Below are 18,385 nucleotides of genomic sequence, written 5' to 3'. Positions count from 1 at the left end.
CTGCTTTCTTGATTTTATTTCAAAAGTACACAAGGTCACAAAACTAGAGCAAGTTTTTGGTTTTTTTAAAAACAAATTTGTTCTTACAAATTTCAAAATCTGCACCATTGGATACGTAAGCCAGAAACTTTAAATACAAAATCATTTTTGAAACTGACACTTATCAATTCTCTACTTGCATATGTGAAGTGTCAAAATATTTTTTCTCAGTAGTACAAGTTTATCACAAAAGTTCACAGTTAGGAATGAGAATTAAGTGAATAAATTGTGGTTCTCTTAACACTTATGTCATTAAATTAGCAGAAAACACAGAGTTCTTCCTTGATTGGAGCTTTTAGTGTTCAGGACCAAATCTAACCGATATACACCATACTTTTAAAATTACAAAACGGGGTATTTTTTTAAAACTTGATTTTAAATAATAGTAAGAGACTAGATGAAGAAATTTTTTGATGTTACCATCTATAAGATAAACAGAACCACAAGTCACAAGTTTATTTATTATTTTTCCTTACTTCTGTAACATTGTAGAATTTGTGCTCAGTTATGGACCTTTTTTAGTGTCAAAATAGGCAAACGAGTAAAAACTCCATCTGCAGAATGTGTTGCCTCTATTGCAAGACTATCTAAAGGCATTGGAAATATTAAAACTTGCCCAGAACATTTATACTACCAAACACAAGAATATTACAAAGGTATATGTACATATATATATATAATGTCACAAGCCACTAAAAAGTTAAAGTTGTGCCAACACTTTCTACAAACTACTCCTTAACGTGACACATCAAAAGCATTAACCACATAAAATGTTTGTTTTTTCTATTCACACTGGAATAAGGCATCCAACAGCCCGAAACACTGTGGAGATGATTAGAAATAAACCTTAAACATTCAGAAAACTTCAAATTTACATGCCGCACGCACACAAAAAGACAGAACAGTTATTTTAAGAAGCCATACATTACAGAATTGGATATCCAACTTCATGCAATGAGTTCTTTCTATATTTAATCAAAATGTTTACTTGCCCTTCATTTGCTCCAAATTTCCAGAACTCAATCTTTAAAAATTATTTTAACAAAATCAGGTATTTCTTCATATCCATAATCTAATTGCATTTCTTCAATGAACTCCTCCCAAGACACACACAGGCTGTGTTTCCATTGTAACCACTCCATGGCATAGTTATTTGCCTGAATAAACTGGTCAGTGTAACCGTGATAAGAAATTTTGGGGGTTCTCGAAGAGGGGAATACTGGTAAGACTGCCAATAAGAAAAAGAACACCAGTGAACTACATATTCCAAGCACAGAACTCATACTCTCCAGTATCATTTCTTTTCAAACGATCCTGTGTAACTCAAAACAAGATGGTGTCAAGTCTCTCAGGTGTCAAGTAGAATCAAATGGATTCTCCTCAAAGATGCAGGGCCGTTCTGGAGTGGCCTGGTTTGGCTTTCTCATGATTAAGGACTGAATAACCAGTTTTGGTTGAATCACCTGATGATTACTAACAGTCATTCTAGAACAAATATTTCTAGTTCAACTGAATTATCATGAAGAATTACTTGGGAAGTTATCAGTACCTGACTGACCTGACTGTAGGATCAGCTGAAATTTACAATGGGAACAGCTGGAGAAGTAAATCTAAAACTTAACTCTGTCCTCAAAACTTACTCCCACCCACCCGGTCTTCTCAGGTCACACAAATGCTGTTTTACGAGCTGCGTTCTCAGGTGGTAAGTGGTATGGAGCTGGAAGAGCTTCTGGGAGAGAGTCTGATTACTCAAGAGCCAGATCCTAGACTAGGGAGGAGGACATGTCCACCTTTACCGTAGTTCCTACTTAGACTGCAGCGTAATCTTCACTGTACGAAAACTGGGGGTGGGAAGGACCAAATGCTTTCATTATTCAAGTTTGTGATGTTATTTATTCTTATACTATCTTATAAATTTTCATATAAAACAGGCCAAACATCTGGCCACCCAAAAATAGCTACTGATATAAAATCATAAACACAGTCAAAGAGTGCTGGGGATGTGGAAATTTTAAAATCTTTATGAATAACACAATCAGTTAAGTTGCAACCAAAAAGAACAGGGAAGAGGAGGCAAGAGTCAAAGTATGAAAAGAAAAGGTGTCACAGTGATGTGTTTTTAGGAACAGTACCTTCACCTCTAAGCACCTTTCAGGTGATAGCTAGCTCATAGGCACCAGAAATTCATAATAAAAATTAAAATTACCCAAAGGCACAGATGAAAATGTTAACACAAGTATAAAAGCAATATTATATAGGGTTAAAAACCTACTAAAAAATGCTTCCAAATATATAAAACTATACACTAATCCATTACACAGACATTCAGCTTAAGTTCAGCATTAAAAAGTATACACAATACTCTGTCTAATCTCAAATTCATACGAACATTAATTTATAATGTAGCATTTACCACCACAGCACCCAAAGAGATCAACAGAAACCAACTCCCTACCAAAATCTAGGGAAAAGGTTTTAGAGCTAGTGAAATAATTTATTGCAAACCTTATTTACTATAAAGAAACTGTTGGCTCATTTTACTATATCCACACTCCCTCACAATCTTAAGGGAAATACAATAAACTCACTTTCTTCTACTACAACAGTATTTAACACATTTGGCAGTTAAGAGTATACCTTTTACTCCTTTTCCTTTCATTTCTTCTTTTTTTTTTTTAAAGAATAAAATCACTTTCACAAAACTAAGACTCACTCTTTTCAAAGCTCATCTTGATTTTCTGCAACTATACGAAGACATGTTGGCCATACAATAGCAGCTATACATCCTTCCCAAGTCTGAAATACAGAATCGATGGAGGACACCTACTAACAGAAAATGTATTTCATCATTCTGAGTCTATGAAGAAAATATCCTCCAGGAACTGCATTCAAGTGGGTAAATTTAGGATTACGTGTTTCTAGAACATATATTATGCAACACCAACACAACCACCCACCCTCCCCTCCCCGAACCAAAACACTGAACCAACTAGGGAAAAAGTTTTTCAATTTGGAACCAATAATCGGGGAATTTCAAACTGTAATTGTCAAATAATAAGTGAATTATAATTTTTCTTATTAGAAAAATATTACCTCAAGGGCTACTATTTAGTTGGGAACTGCAAAATATTCCATCCTGTTCTGACTGGTCATTGTTCTGAAGATGGCCATGGGCCTCAAGGCATCAGATCACTCATGAACAAAACCCATATTCACTACTGCACCGCTAACTAGTATCACTGCTGTATGTAGCTGGCAGCAAATTTTCTATATGAATCAGAGAGATGCTCCTTTATTTTAGGGTATAAAAGAGATTACTATGTCCCTGTTGCCTATAGCAGTCTATCAATTAAATAGTTAGAAATCATTTCATAGACAAGGTTTATGAATGATTCAGAAGTAAAACTAGTAATTTCTAGAACACTGTAGTGTTTTCTATGTTATTAGAGATATTTCAAACTCATATATAAATAAGCTTCCAAAGAAGCTATAAAAAGAACATAGATGTGGCATTAAGTATTTTTGCCATGAATGTTTCTTTACCAATTTGGAGGGGACACCGGATCATAAATTGAGAAAGGCAACCTAAAAATAATGGTAGAAAACAGGGAGTACCACTTTCACATGATTCAAGCATCAACTTAGGGTGCATGTAAGTTCACCAATTCTTCCCTAGGATTTCATATTCAAAGTGCTCTATCTTAAGTATTGATATTCAGAAATCTATCATATCAATATCTTAAAGGAAATCCTTTTTCAGTTGGTGAATCTGTCTTTAGTAACTTCAATACCTTTACTCTTTCAGTAACCAAACAAAACTTTCTAAAGTATAACTTTTAGTTTCTGGTTAACTTCTTGATATATTTTGAGGCTGGTAGCAGAATTTAGAACGGAACAGTCTTCCTATTTGAAGAGGAGAAAAGAACCACGGAAAGCAGAGGTGAAAGCACGCAGGCTCTATACTATAGACCCGTCCTTGCTCTGTGCTGGAATCATCACAGGCACCGCTCCATCCTACTCAGATTAGGGGCAGCTACCTTAGCAGGTGGGAGAGTCGGACTCTGAGGAGCGCGTTCAAAGTCTTCACTTGGTACTTGGTTATATTGAGTCTTGGAATATCCTTCCATGTTGGAAGGAGACATGGAGCCCAGGGATGAGTGATTGCTGCCCATGTAAGCTCCTGGCAGTGGATGTACGGCTCCTTTGGAGGAGGCACGTCTTCCCTAGACAGCAAAGATCCCAATACAAATTCAAAGAACAAGCTTCTAATAACCTACAATTATGTAAGCTATGAAAAATGGATACGGGTGAGGAAAGATCCTCTATTTAAATATGTATATAAAAGTGTGTGCGACACACAATAAAGCAACTGCAATAAGCTACAATGTCATGAACTGTGTATCATCCCAAATCTATCATTTACACAATGTACACCTTCATACATAATAAAATGTAATTTTTACAAAAATCTGATTCTATAATGTTCTTACAAGGAACAAACTTAAATTTCTTCATACTGTGCTATCACTGATCAAGATAATCTATAGTCAGCCAACACATTATAGTTGATAAGGCACTAACACCTATAGAAATATTTCTACCAAAAAAAAAAAGCAAGAAAAACTTTTTCGTTATGAAAATTACTTCTCTAAGACATTAACTGAAAGCTTAGCAGATTTAAATTCGCAAAAGCTGAGAATTTAGGCCTAAGATTTTTCACACCAAGCACTGACAAAGAATATACACCTGAGTTACCTCTGGTACAGTTTAAAAGACAAGTGCACAGACCCCAAGCCACACCTACCAAGTGTCCATTTATTTCCTGGATGTTATTTCAGTCATGTTATTTTTTAAAGTTCTATAATGCAAACACACACTTCTAGTTAAGATCTACTAGTTTAGAATATTAAAAAATAAAATCACATTACTAACAGTTCTATATAATTACTGATGTCACTTGATACGATCAGGTCTTCTAAACCTCAACATCTGCTCCTTTTTTTTTTTGAAAACTTCATGCCTATACTTTATTGGGAGAAGGTAGACAGTCTTAAGATAAGCATTTTGCAGTAGCTCTTAAAATAGGATTCAAAATTGAGGCTGGAGGCGGGGCACAACGGAGGTTGGTTGATTCCGCACACCTGCAATTGAAAGTAAAGCTTTCAAATGTACTGAGGGGAAGAGCCACAGCTTTATCCAGTTCTAATGGGGTTAATGCTCCACATGATTAAGAGAACTAACGCTTTAGAGAAATAATACATTTAGTTTATTTTCGGCAACTCTTGTGTCACTTACTTACCTGATATCGTGATGAACTTCCTTTTCATATTTTTCTTCTCTGCGCTTTTTACGACAGCAAAAGACGGTAAGACCAATGAGCACTAGAGCAAGCAAAATTCCTACAATAGCTCCTGCAATTGTTCCAGCTCTATTTGAAGCTAGAATAAGATGTTAATAAGAAAATAATTAATAGTAAAAAAAAAATCTGTATCTAGTCATATTGAAGGTTAAGGATACAACCTGATGGACTGATTTTCACTGTATATATTAACTTTAAGAGACATTTTAATTAGTTTTTGGTCCAGTGGGAAAATCCACTGGAAAGAACTTTCTTCTGAACTGTATAATACTATTTCAAGCATAAAATCATGAAACCAGACTAAAAACATTTTAATATTCAAAGCATTCTTGGCTGGCACATAAGAATGTTCTAATGATACATGAGTCGATTTGACAACTCTTACCTTCTTAATATCATTACAATAATGAAGTCTTTATTAATATAGTATTTTCCCCCCTTTCCAGGACTTAGAATAGCTAATAACCAAGGCAGAGTGCTTTGCCAAAGTTAGCATCCCTTTGCCCTCAATACATACTTGCTGACTGAACCAAAGGAAGCTGTATGAAGACAACAGAAAGACGTTATCACAACAGACCGAAAGAAGGTACTTACGTGGAACAACATTCAGGTGTAGCTGGCATTGATCAGAGCCTACTCTGTTTGTGACTGTACAACTGTAGGTCCCAGAGTACTCAGTAGAGGCATTTTTTACAGATATAACAGGTGAATTCATGTCTATGGGGAAGAAAAGGGGGAGTATTTGGCAAAACCTATCTTTATAAAATTGCATTGCTCAGTTTTTAGTAAAGGCAAACCCTATTAAACTTGACAATCCAGGTAAAAGTCAGACAAACTGAAGCTGGGTACAGAACAAATTTCCAGGGAAACATGCGCATGTCTCCAGAATGCAGACACGGTTGACTCTTAAATAATGGCAGGGGGTGGCAGGTGTGTAAGGATTCTGATCTCCTGCACAAAGATTAGGGTATAACTTCTGACTCCCCCTGAAATGTAACTGTAATTTTTTAAAGATCTTATTATTTATTTTGAGAGAGACAGTGTGCACATGTGAGTGGGGAGGGCAGAGGGAGACAGGGAGAGACAATCTCCAGCTGACTCTGCACTGAGCCTGGAGCCTGAAGTGGGGCTCCATCGCATGACCCTGCAATCTCCACCTGAACTGAAATCAGGAGTCTGATGCTCAACAGACTGAGCCACCCACATGCCCCCGAAACGTATGTACAATAATATAAACAGCCAATTAACACACGTTTTGTATGTTGTGTATGTTATTAAGAAAATCACTAGGAAATATTATTTACAGTACTCTCCGTAAAAAAATCCACATATCAACGGACCTACATAGTTCAAACCTGTGTTGTTCAAGGACCAACTATAATTGTCCTCCAGGTCATTTGTATCACAAGTAAGAGTACCCACGACTGCCTTAGCCAGGTACAGTTTCAGCTGACTCAACTGGTAGAACATGCCAACTCTTGATCTCAGGGTGGTGAGGAGTTTGAGGCCCACACTGGGCATAGAGATTACGTAAAAAGACAAAAACAAAAAATTCCATCCCACAAAGGCTCTTTGGGGAAGCAGGAAGATTTCAAACCTATTTTATCCCCGCAGATGGAAGAAACATACAAAAGTCAGAAGGGGTCATATAGTTTGACCTCTTAGTTTGAGAAAAGAAAGGTGGAGAGAAATCCTACTTCAACATGAATCTAAACAAAACATTCAAGATCCTACTCTTATTATAACCAAGCCATTATCTACATTATGATCATTATTTTCCATCAGTATTACTATCAATTAGAAAATACACAAGAGGGGCGCCTGGGTGGCTCAATCGTTAGGCGTCTGCCTTCGGCTCGGGTCATGATCCCAGGGTCCTGCTCCGCAGGGTGCCTGCTTCTCCCTCTCCCCCTGCTTGTGTTCCCTCTCTCGCTGTGTCTCTGTCAAATAAATAAGTAAAATCTTTAAAATATATATATACACAACAAAGAAACTATAATATCCTAAGCAGTGAGATTATAAAAATATTTTCATTAACATATGACACTAAGTTGACATTGTAAAACATTGAATAATTCTCATGGACTCTTGATTGTTCTGTACAGAAATGGGAAGGTATCTGAGAATCTCTCTCTCTCTACACACACACACACACACCCCTACTACTAGATCTAAGTCCAAAACAATGGCATATAGTACAACTTGTAATTATCACCAGTACCTGGTAACCATAAGGCGGGCAGTTTCTGGGAGTTGGACAATTTCTGCCATTCATATTGTAATGGAAGTGAACCTTCTTTTGGTTCACATTTTAGTTTAAAGTCATTTCCAATTTCTTCTGATCCATCGACATAACATCTTATACCTGAAGGCTTAACTGAGAAAAGAATAAATTGTAACTTTATACGAGAACAGAATTTATGTTTGCAAGTGATTAAACACACAGTACATCGCATAACCACTGACTCATTCCCATGTGGTCGTTGACAAGACTAAAAGACTATAGTAAGTTATCAGCACCAGTTTACTCAACTTTATGCAACACAAAGCAGGCACGGATGAGCTCAGGTATCTTCAGGTGGGAGCTCTGGGCTCCTTCATTCCAAGGGGGCACATCTGAAAAAAGAGAAGGATGGTGCAGGCGGGTCCCACTTTAGACTCAAGGAAGCTTCCATCTCCCTCTAATCCTTACCTCTTCTACTCAATGCTTGACATGTAGGTAGCGCTCTGGGAGTCTGTGCCATGTCATATCCCTCTGAGTGCTGTTATCTCACTATTTGGGGGATTTATAATAAATAATGTTGATAACAGGAACAATTAACACTCTGCATTACATTAACCCCAAACCATCCAGAGAGCAGGGTTATAAAAAGGTAAACCTGAGGTTATACTCCAGGTCTCTCTGGGAAACTGTTTCGAGCAGCTGCTAAATCCATCCCTTGTCACTCACTCCAAACACTGGAATAACACCTTGGCATTCCATACTCTTCTGTTGGACTTTATTAAGGCACAGTGAACGTACAATAAAATCAACACAATTGAATCTTGTGGGATGATCATTTTTAACAAATGTATAAGCACCACCGTGAAGCATGGCTCGCCTCCTCTTCCAAGCAATTTCCCTCTTGTTGAGAGCCGATGCCACAACCCTGGTCCCAGGCAGCCACTGATCAAATTTCTGTCACACGCTAGATTTGTTCTGCTGCTTCTAGAGTCATATAAATGGAATAATACCCATTTAGTTTGGCTTTTTGTCTTGCTCCTTTTATTCACTGTAAGGCTTTTGAGACTCATCCATGCAGTCAGTAGTTCATTCTTTAATGCTCAGCTGTATTCTATCAAGGGACTAGAACACAAATTTGCCTCTCCACTCATCCACCGATGAACACGGTTTCCAGTTTTAGGGCTTGTGTTAAAACTCAATCAGCTAAACTCAACAGGAACAGGTGTGTCGTCTGTCACCATCAGAGGAAGGATTCTGAAGGATTCGGAGTACGGTCTAAGAGCAGCGTGGACCCGTCCTAAAGCATATGCTGTTTCCGAGGCTTAGGAGGATTAGGAGAAGCAGGGATTAAATTGGAGATGGGGGCCATTTAGCAACGGAGTACCCCAGGAAAAAGATGAGTAGTGCAGAGCAGGGGCACCACGGGGGAAGCAACAGTAGTCTCTAGTTTACTCCTGCTCCACAACCTTGGGACGAATAGTGCTCCCGCCATCCTGCTGGCTTTTACTGCACGTCTTCCATTCTGAGAAACAGCAGGACTGCTTTGTTCTTTTTCAGTCGGAGCTAATTTTTATTCTTTCAAGTCTTGGATGGGCTTATTCTTTCACTGCTGTGAAAATGTAAATGGGTTTTGTGCTATTACAAATGCTGCTTGAACACTTTGTAAATATTGATACATGTTTTCCTTTTTCTTGGTAATTCCTGGATCGTATTTGGAAAGTTCATGTTAACTCAGTAAGAAACTTTCAAACTGTTTTCCAAAGTTGACCAAAAGGATTATTGGGGAGCATCTTTAACAAAGGTTGTCAATCATGATCTCACTTCTTCACACTTTTCTTGATAATACTTAAATTTGACTTTATTTCTCCACTCTCTTACTGCCTGTACCTTTTAACAAGGATGAACACATGCATTTAATTACACTGATGACTTTCCTAAGCAAATGTGTTTCTTTTTCAGCTTGATCAGTTACCCTGGGGACTACATCAATTAAACACTTCTAAATCAGTTTTGCAAATTATTTCATCCTGTGAATCTTCAATGAAGTGAGCTTTATTCTCCATTTCTTCAAACTACTAAATAAATCCTTCATTACATGAATTAGCAGATATTGTGAGATATTAAAGCAATGTTTCATACATCAAAAATCTATTGGTAATACAGCGTTCTAACCCTAACCTTCATCTTTTCTAACAAAAATATCCCTTTCCCATAAACCAAACATATCCAATAATGGGCAGTTACTTAAAGTGGACTGCTGAGGAAATTCAAGGACCCACTGAGCTTGAGATACACACCATCTACAACAGAACAAAATGTTACCAACACTGGCTTCTGGGTGTCACTCTGGGGGCGCCCACCTGCTTTCCACTGGGAGGAGAAAGTGCAAGTCTTTCACATGCCAACCCCAACCATTATACCACAGGGAAGATAACTCTTAATGCATGGCACTTGCCTATTTTGAAAGAAAGATAAAAACCCACAAAGGAACACAGATAAAAGTCTTGTCTCTTATGTTTCTTTGGCCTGCGGTTCCAGGATACCTGGCCATTGTCCCCAGAACATTTGCTTCCACGATCATTTGCACAGCCAACAGTCCTTCTCAAGAGAAGCTGCATGTCCATCAATTTGTACTTGGGCACCGTCTCACCAGTGTAGTAATGCTGTATTCCACGATCACCCCTCCAAGTTAATGGCCTGCACCAGTCTACGGGAGAAACACTCTAAATTCCTACATGGGGCAGGATATACTTTTATCATCACATCATCTATCCAGGAATGATATTTTTGCTTGGTTGAAAATACCCTGCTCTCTGGGCTCAGACCTAGTTTGCCACACATAGCTAAAGGCATCAAGAAGGTCCAAATCATGGCTAAGTGTGGGACCTGTTATGGTGCCTCCCTCAGGAAAATGGTGGAAGACTGAAAGAAGCCAGCACGCCAAGTACACGTGCTCCTTCTGTGGCAAAACCAAGATGAAAAAAACAAGCTGTGGGGGATCTGGCCTTGTGGTTCCTGCAAGAAAAACGGTAGCCAACGGTGCCTGGACCTACAGCACCACCTCTGCCATCACAGTAAAGCCGGCCATTAGAAGACTGAAGGAGTTGAAAGACCAGGAGAAGCTCCACCACTGGAAACACTGCTAGTCTATAATAAATGGGTTAAGTTATGGAATAACAACAAAATACCGTGTCACCAAGTGAAACCATGCACAGAACACCATGGGCAAATTTTGAGGAGAAACAAGATATTTGCATAGTCTCAAAGTGGGTCCAAAGATACCTATTTTTTTTAATTTACAGAGAGGAAAATCGTCATGTTCTAGTAAAGAAACTTTTCTATTTTATTTTGTATTTCAAAATAAAAAATGGGAAAAAAAATGCCCTGCCCTTTACCAGTGGCTTACAAATCCCCCAGGGTCAGCGTTCACCGAGCTACCCCACATGCAATTGCACTGTATACAACCGGGAAATGATTAATTGTTGTTCTATTCTTCAAGACCAGCCAATCTGTTTATATCAAAAGGTCTCAATAATATGTCCTTTCAGAGGTCCAAGGGCAGAAGGTGCTAGTGATGTGTGGTGGCCACCTATTAACCCTCAATCAATTCCCTCTGTCACTGAGCTGCATCTACATGAACTTCTGGCGTATCTGAAAGAGTAGGGCAGGCTCAGGCAATGGGGCAAACTCTAGTAACACTTCACCTCTCACACCCAGGCAACTAAGTCATCCCAGTTCATGTCCACACAGCACACAGGGCACAATGAACAAACGTCGTTACTCTGTGAACACTTTGGTGGCATCTCCTCCTGATTCCCCATAAGCGAATCAAGCAAGGTATTAGGCAGGGACTTCAAGTGAACTGAGCTCCACTGGACTAACGCTCAGTCTGGTCCCTAGAGGGCACTTCATTTTATCTTTCCTCCCAACTATCCAAGCAGATTCCTCAGATAAAGCTAACAGATAAGCTTCCACCCAACAGTCACTTTCAAGAGCAAATTCTGGTAGTTTCTCCCAGCAGCAGCCATGACTCATCTGAAAACATGGAAGAGCACTACAGGACATTCTCCTCCAGCTCTGACACAGCTTCTCAAATCAGAGTATTACTCATCCCCACTCCCCTCAGCAGTCACTCCTTTTCTTCTCTTACCCTCCACTTAACCCCTCCTCTCTCCCTGCTTTGGATTCACAGCTTGCTAGGCCATGGTGATCACCTACAGATGTGACAAAAGGAGTTACTGTGTCAGTGCTTCTCACCCATCCTGAGGTATGAGAAGCTGGGCTGTAAGGTTTAATGAAAACGGGACATTTCTCCTGAGTGGCAGTCCTGGCTGCTGTCATGAGCGTGCTTAGCCACATGACATGCCAACCATTATTACTGACTCGGGTTCCTTCTAGTAGTATATGAGCTGCCTCGTGCCGTAGGGGTCCCTTCAGTCAGGACCTGCAAATTCAATCCAGAACCTGGTCCCATGGGAATATACACATGCCCACACACACTGTGCTTGTTCACACCATTTCTGGAAATGTGTGTCAACCGCATTATTCCCAGTGTACCTGCCCACTCAGGGTCCACAACAAATAATTCTGATAACAGGTAGAGTCTGGTACATTATGGACCAGTTAAAATTTCATCTCTATCTTAACTCAATGCTTCCTGGAGAATGTGTTCAAAGAAGATACGCAATCAGAGTTATAATCCCAGGTATGCCTGGGCCTGGGATAAGAGTTCAGACAAGTTATACCAGCTTTCACATTTACGAAAAAGAAAGGTAACTCCACATTTACTAAATGTAGACACAGAAAGCTAGAATTCCCAATGTTACCATATTCCTTCTCCTGGTTCCCTGTTTAGTTCACTGGCTTTCATACCATAGCCGAAACATTTTGAACTAGGGCCATTTAGGATGAAGCGCCTTTTACCAGGACTCCCTTGTGTGCCCACTCAACAATGCGGCCAGTGCAAGGCAGTCTAACCAAGACAACACCTGAAGTTGCCACTGGAGTGCACAAAAATCCACATTCTTGTTCCCAGTCTCTACCTGCTCTGATATTGATATTCATTCTTTAGAAAAGAGTGATGTTTTAAATGAGTCTGGAATCCGGCACCTCTAAAGTTTTCCACCCCCCCCCCCCGCAACCAATCAGTTCTCGAAAAGAAAAGGAATGAGGTAGAGTTGCTGGGGGGGGGGGGGGGAATGCCCTGATTAGTTATCTCCAGGGGTATGCTAGGCAGTTCTAGCGATCCAAATTTCCTACACAAAGTGGGTCTCCAAGTGTAACCCAAAATAGGACACCTTAGGTCACAAAACGGGAATTCCCTGTCATAAAACAGAGCTAGACAATTGTGTTTTTCTACATGGCAGCCATTGTACTGCTGGGTAAAGTCTACCACGCTAAGACTTTACATGTATATTTATGAACAATAACCTTTCAGTTTCTCAGTCTGAAGGAGTTAAGAGTGCTTGTGACAAGCACAGAATCTAGAAAAATAAACATGGAAGTCTTTGACAGTTTACTGATCCCCTTCTTAACTGTCAAGAGAGACAAGATATCCTAGTGATCATCTGTCTAATCCCTTTATTTTAAGGATGAGAAACAGTGATGCTCAGGGAGATTAAATGATCATCTGAGGGTGCCTGGGTGGCTCAGATGGTTAAGCGTCTGCCTTCGGCTCAGGTCATGATCCCAGGGTCTTGGGATCGAGTCCCGCATCGGGCTCCCTGCTCCTTGGGAGCCTGCTTCTCCCTCTACTTCTCTCTCTCTCTCTGTCATGAATAAATAAATAAAATCTTTAAAAAAAAATAAAAAAAATAAATGATCATCTGACGTCTAATGGCCTTATCCCTTTAATATTCCTTCTACTACATTCCATCTTCTCGGTTCTAAATATTCCAATTATTCATCATAGAAATCTCATTTATTGAAGTTATATAGTTTGCAAAAAGCTCAAAATGCCCATAACAAACACTTCTGAAATGAATCGAACAGGGTAGAGATTTAAGGATAATTAAATTTTTTATGTTTCAAAAAGGTAGGCTGAGGCCCAAGAAATGAAGAGATTCTATTTCTTTTTCAAAGCAAATCTGAGCATAATACCAAAAAAATACCCTGGATCTCCTAATGCCCTGTTTAGGGCTCTTTTTTATCACAAAACTCTGTCATTTGCCTTTAAACTCTTTTATGAATTTCATAAAGAAGTCAGTCACTTCTTATATTTTTAATCCAAAAAGTATGCTAGTTTTATGTTTTATGAGGACATTAGAATTACTTCAAATGCTGCTATTACAGAACCGTGTTGTATTACTTTGTAACAAGTAACATTAATACAAACAATTTACCAAGAACTGTCAGCTGAATCTTCTTATTTCCAACACCAGGAGCTTTTTTCACTTTGCACTGATATGTCCCAATATCCGACAACCGTAAATTTGTTACATTTATTGATGCGTCACCAGATTTGAGGTCACTACTTGTAAAATGTACCCGTCCTTTCAGATCTTGATAGTAGTCATCATAAATTTTGTCTCCAGAATATAAAATAATCTGAAATAAAACCAAAATAAGACAGGGAAAAAACAAATAAGCAAACCCTCTGTCTCATTAAAGGAGCTCTGGATACACCATGGTACTTTCTGTAGGATCCAAAATAAATATAAAAACACAGTATTATCAGGAAAACTACAATTATTCAAATCACAGATTAAGAAAACAGGACATCACAGGGTGCCTGGCTGGCTCAGTAGGTAGAGCATATGACTCTTGATCTCAGGGTTGTAAGTTTGAACCCCATGTTGGGTGTAAAGATTACTTAAAGATAAAATCTTGGAGGAGGGTGGTGCACCTGGGTGGCTCAGTCAGTTAAGTGTCTGCCTTCGGATCAGGTCATAATCCCAGAGCCCTGGGATCGAGTCCTGTGTCAGGCTCTCTGCTCAGCGGGGAGCCTGCTTCTCCCTCTGCTTCTGTCCCCACCCCACACTTGTGCTCTCTCTCTCAAATAAATAAATCTTTTAAAAAAATAAAGTAAAATAAAATCTTGGGGCACCTGGGTTGCTCAAGTCAGTTAAACGTCTGACTCTTGATTTCAGCTCAGGTCATGATCTCAGGGTCGTGAGACTGAGCCTCAAGTCAGGCTCTGCACTGAGTGTGAAACCTGCTTGAGATTCTCTCTCTCCCGCTCTGCCCCTCAACCCACTCGCTCTCTCTCCACAGTACTCAATTTAAAAATAATGAAATCTTAAAAAAAGAGAGAGAGAGAGAGCAACGGGATCCTTGGGTATGGTCACACACTCATTTTAAATGGAAAACCAGGCGCCACCCACCAGTGGACCTGAAGAGGCTGCTGGCAGCAACAGTAGCGGCTCCAGGAAAAAGAAAAGGCTCCAGAAGTGATCCCAGGAAGATCAAAATGGGCATTTACCTGGTAGGGCATAACCCACACGACATTTTCCAAACTATCCCTTATATCCCAATAAAAACAAATTCACAAGAAAATGTTAATAAATAAATAGGAAAGCCAAGACCCAACATAAGTTAAGATAGCCCGACGTAAGAGTGGCTTAGTTAGAAGATGTGCGAATCCTACACATGTTATTTTTCAGCTGTCTCGGAGCTTACTGTATGTCAATCACATGTGTAAACTCAGGTAAATACCACCACCCCTATTCCCCAAAAAAGGCTGGTGAAAATTTACCTGTGGAATCTAACAACAACAAAAAAGACAACATTTTTTTGTCTTAATACAAAGTCAGAGGCACTTGAGGGTTCTAGACTCTAAAAGATAAAGTCACAAAATAAACCTCTTGAGATACATGTGCCCGGGTTAACAGGACCTTTCAACTAGTCTTCTGAGACTAAGAGCAAAGACCCCTTTCTAATTCTGCTGAGTTTTCTGAGCCACTGTTACAAGCTTTAATGGAGATAACTAAAGGCTAGATTTAGAGAGAAAATAATTTTTTTTTTTTAAAGATTTGATTTATTTATTCATGAGAGACAGACAGAGAGAGAGAGAGAGAGGCAGAGGGAGAAGCAGGCTCCCAAGGAGCAGGGAGCCCGATGCGGGACCTGATCCCAGGACTCTGGGATCATGACCTGAGCCGAAGGCAGACGCTTAACCATCTGAGCCACCCAGGCGCCCGAGGGAAAATAAATTCTGTGTTAAACTTGGCTTGGAAGAGAATTACAATGGTCATCTCTATCACCCAAATTAACATACTTTATAATTTTTTCACATTTTCTAATGAAATCCTACTGGATCATCTGAGACAAAAGGTTCAAAGAGCAGTGGCACCAAACTCAAGTAATAATCAGAGAACATGACTACAGTCTGTATCCTGCAAGTAATTTTTATCTGAGATGTAATTATGGGCAGTATAATCAGAATCAGTGTCCTCAGCAGGAATTTCTTGATGACAGGGACTTGGGTTCTTTTCGGTATCATCACCTCCCCTGCCATGCTAACCCCACTCCTTGTCCACGAGATTTTTAAAATTTATATATTTAATGTCTGCACTCAATACCAGTTCGCTAAGTAGATTAAAAAAAAGCAGCTGAAAGGTCCACAGCTGACATTCAAATGAGGCCATCCTAGCTTCCTCTGTATTTAACTACTGACTCCCTTATTCAATCTACGGTACTCAATCCCTCATTTTGCTATAAACACACCTTAGCAGTTTATTAAGGAGTCTGACATGTGTCCTCACTGTTAGTTATTTTGTAAACTCTCTTAGTATTTCCCCAGGAAAACGATACTACAAATGGTGGTTACGTGGCGGAGAACTAACATTTACCAGAAAATTCTGACTCCTCTTCACAACCCTACAAAGACAGTGGCACCATCCACAGTCACCCTTGAAGCTGAGGAGGGCAGTGACTCTCACAGATGAACTTTTGCAAAGTCCCACAGCTAAGATGCAAACCAGATCCATTTAACTTGGTATGCTTATTGACTTGGTACTGACTTCGTTAATTTCTACAGGACTTTTAAGCTTCTAAAATCCTTATGCATACAGTATTTCAGTGAATTCTCATTACAACCCTGTCTTTTTCCTATTTTACAGGAGGACAGAGGCTTATGAAACACGGGAGGCAGTATGGGGGCAGTGCAAGGGATCACAAAGCGTGGCAGGGGAGCGAGAGAGACCTGAGTCCAAGCCCCAACTGCATCTGTTGCCAGCTGTGTGACAGTGGGCCTCCATTTCCTCTTCTTCACATGCATAAAAATTCTCATTTTAGGTTGTTCTAAGGCTTAAATAACTATATATAATTAAAATCTATAAAACACTGCCCAGCACACAGAAAGTGCATAGTACATGGTAACTGCTGACTAAAGAGATCACATGGGGAACAAGGATGGCTAACTTCTCCAGCCCAGTCCCCTGCTACAGTCACTACTAGTTTAACTGAATTAAAATAATGGCTCAGCTAACAGATAACATAGCTGAAATTCTATATAAGCATCCTCTTCTGTATCATCTCTCCCTATCCCTTTTACCTTTCTTTTTGGTTTGATTTTACCATATTTTAGGTTAGAGGCTAGGTTTTAACCCAGAAATGGACACTAAAACCCAGTTCCTAGTTTGATACTTGTCTCCTAAGTCCCGTAGGCAATAAAGCTCTGCCTCCCACTCAGCACAGAAGACTCTGGGTCCTCCTGCCATGAACGGACATGCCAGGCTACAGGGCACACTGTGCTTCTTGGTCTCTAGACGTATCTTTTCAGAGGGCTTCACTCAGGAGTCCTAAGCCAGAAGCATTTAAGACCCATGCTCTCCATTCATTCATCTGAACCACGGGAGCGGTCACAGGCTCTACAGCCCTGGCACTGCCAGAGGAGGGGTATGCAGAACCGGAGGTAGAATAGAAGCCTATGTTCAAGGTGTTGGCGCTGCCAAAGAAAGACACTAAGGGGAAAGAAGAGCAAGCAGGGAGGCACAGGGTATCTGGGCTGAGTAGACAGAATGAGTCAGGCTCTATTTTGCTTAGGGAAGACAGAAGGAAGTTCCTTCCGGTAGCACAATTGGGACAGAGGTAAGTCTTTGGAGGAGGTGGCCCTGGTCATTCACAACCTGGGAAAGACATTAATTTTTTCCTTCACAAATACATCAGGGGTAAACTGTCTGAATTTGCAAAAACAGTAATTACCTAACTGCACTGTTTCAGTCATTAAATGGCTTAATAACCTCTTCTTTTCTATGGACCATAAATAAAAATAAATTTTCTCTTCCAAATGTGTATATTACTAATATATTCCTGTAAATATTTGGACTTACTTTTCTCTCCCTGATCTAATACAATGTGTTTTTTAGAACTAAACGTGTCAGATAAAGCTAATATGAAATATTCTAAGTTAAGTGAAATATTTTAGTACTAATTGTGTGATATATATATTTGGAGAGGAGATTAGTAGGCAATTTTCCTCCCTTGTGCCACTTTTGGCTTTCCAGGTTTTCAACCTTAGGCTCTTAATACTTTATAATTAGAAAAATGTCTATAACAGTATTTTGCTATTTCATTTTTTTAGATTAAATATTTTATAAACTGTTTTGCCACGAAGATTTTGTTTTGCTTTTTAAGAAATTCATTATTCAGGATATTTAACTTGAAGAATATGGAAGACAGACTGTTGTAATATGTACTTGCATTGCACTGTTACACTCAATGACCCTTATAGCGATAACAGAATTCTTGTGTTAAAAACTGAATTCTCAAAAAAAAAAAAAAAAAATTAAGAAATAAAACAAAAAACAAAAAAGCTGAATTCT

At 39.3% G+C, this 18,385-nt stretch overlaps 1 protein-coding gene across 1 annotated transcript in view; it reads right to left on the bottom strand.

The window, feature by feature from the left end:
* The window catches only part of CXADR (CXADR Ig-like cell adhesion molecule), a 40,109-nt gene continuing 21,724 nt past the window's right edge, over positions 1–18,385 (bottom strand). The window contains 8 exon segments of the mRNA XM_027582941.1: positions 1–1,267; positions 4,077–4,214; positions 4,216–4,239; positions 4,241–4,262; positions 5,339–5,477; positions 5,993–6,115; positions 7,620–7,775; positions 13,964–14,168. Coding sequence (XP_027438742.1) covers positions 1,112–1,267; positions 4,077–4,214; positions 4,216–4,239; positions 4,241–4,262; positions 5,339–5,477; positions 5,993–6,115; positions 7,620–7,775; positions 13,964–14,168 — 963 coding nt within the window. The 3' untranslated portion in view covers positions 1–1,111.

Source organism: Zalophus californianus, chromosome 1 (assembly GCF_009762305.2).
Source record: "Zalophus californianus isolate mZalCal1 chromosome 1, mZalCal1.pri.v2, whole genome shotgun sequence".
Lineage (NCBI taxonomy): Eukaryota > Metazoa > Chordata > Mammalia > Carnivora > Otariidae > Zalophus > Zalophus californianus.
Note: the sequence above shows the minus strand (reverse complement) of the source record. Positions and strands in the feature narration are given on the sequence as shown.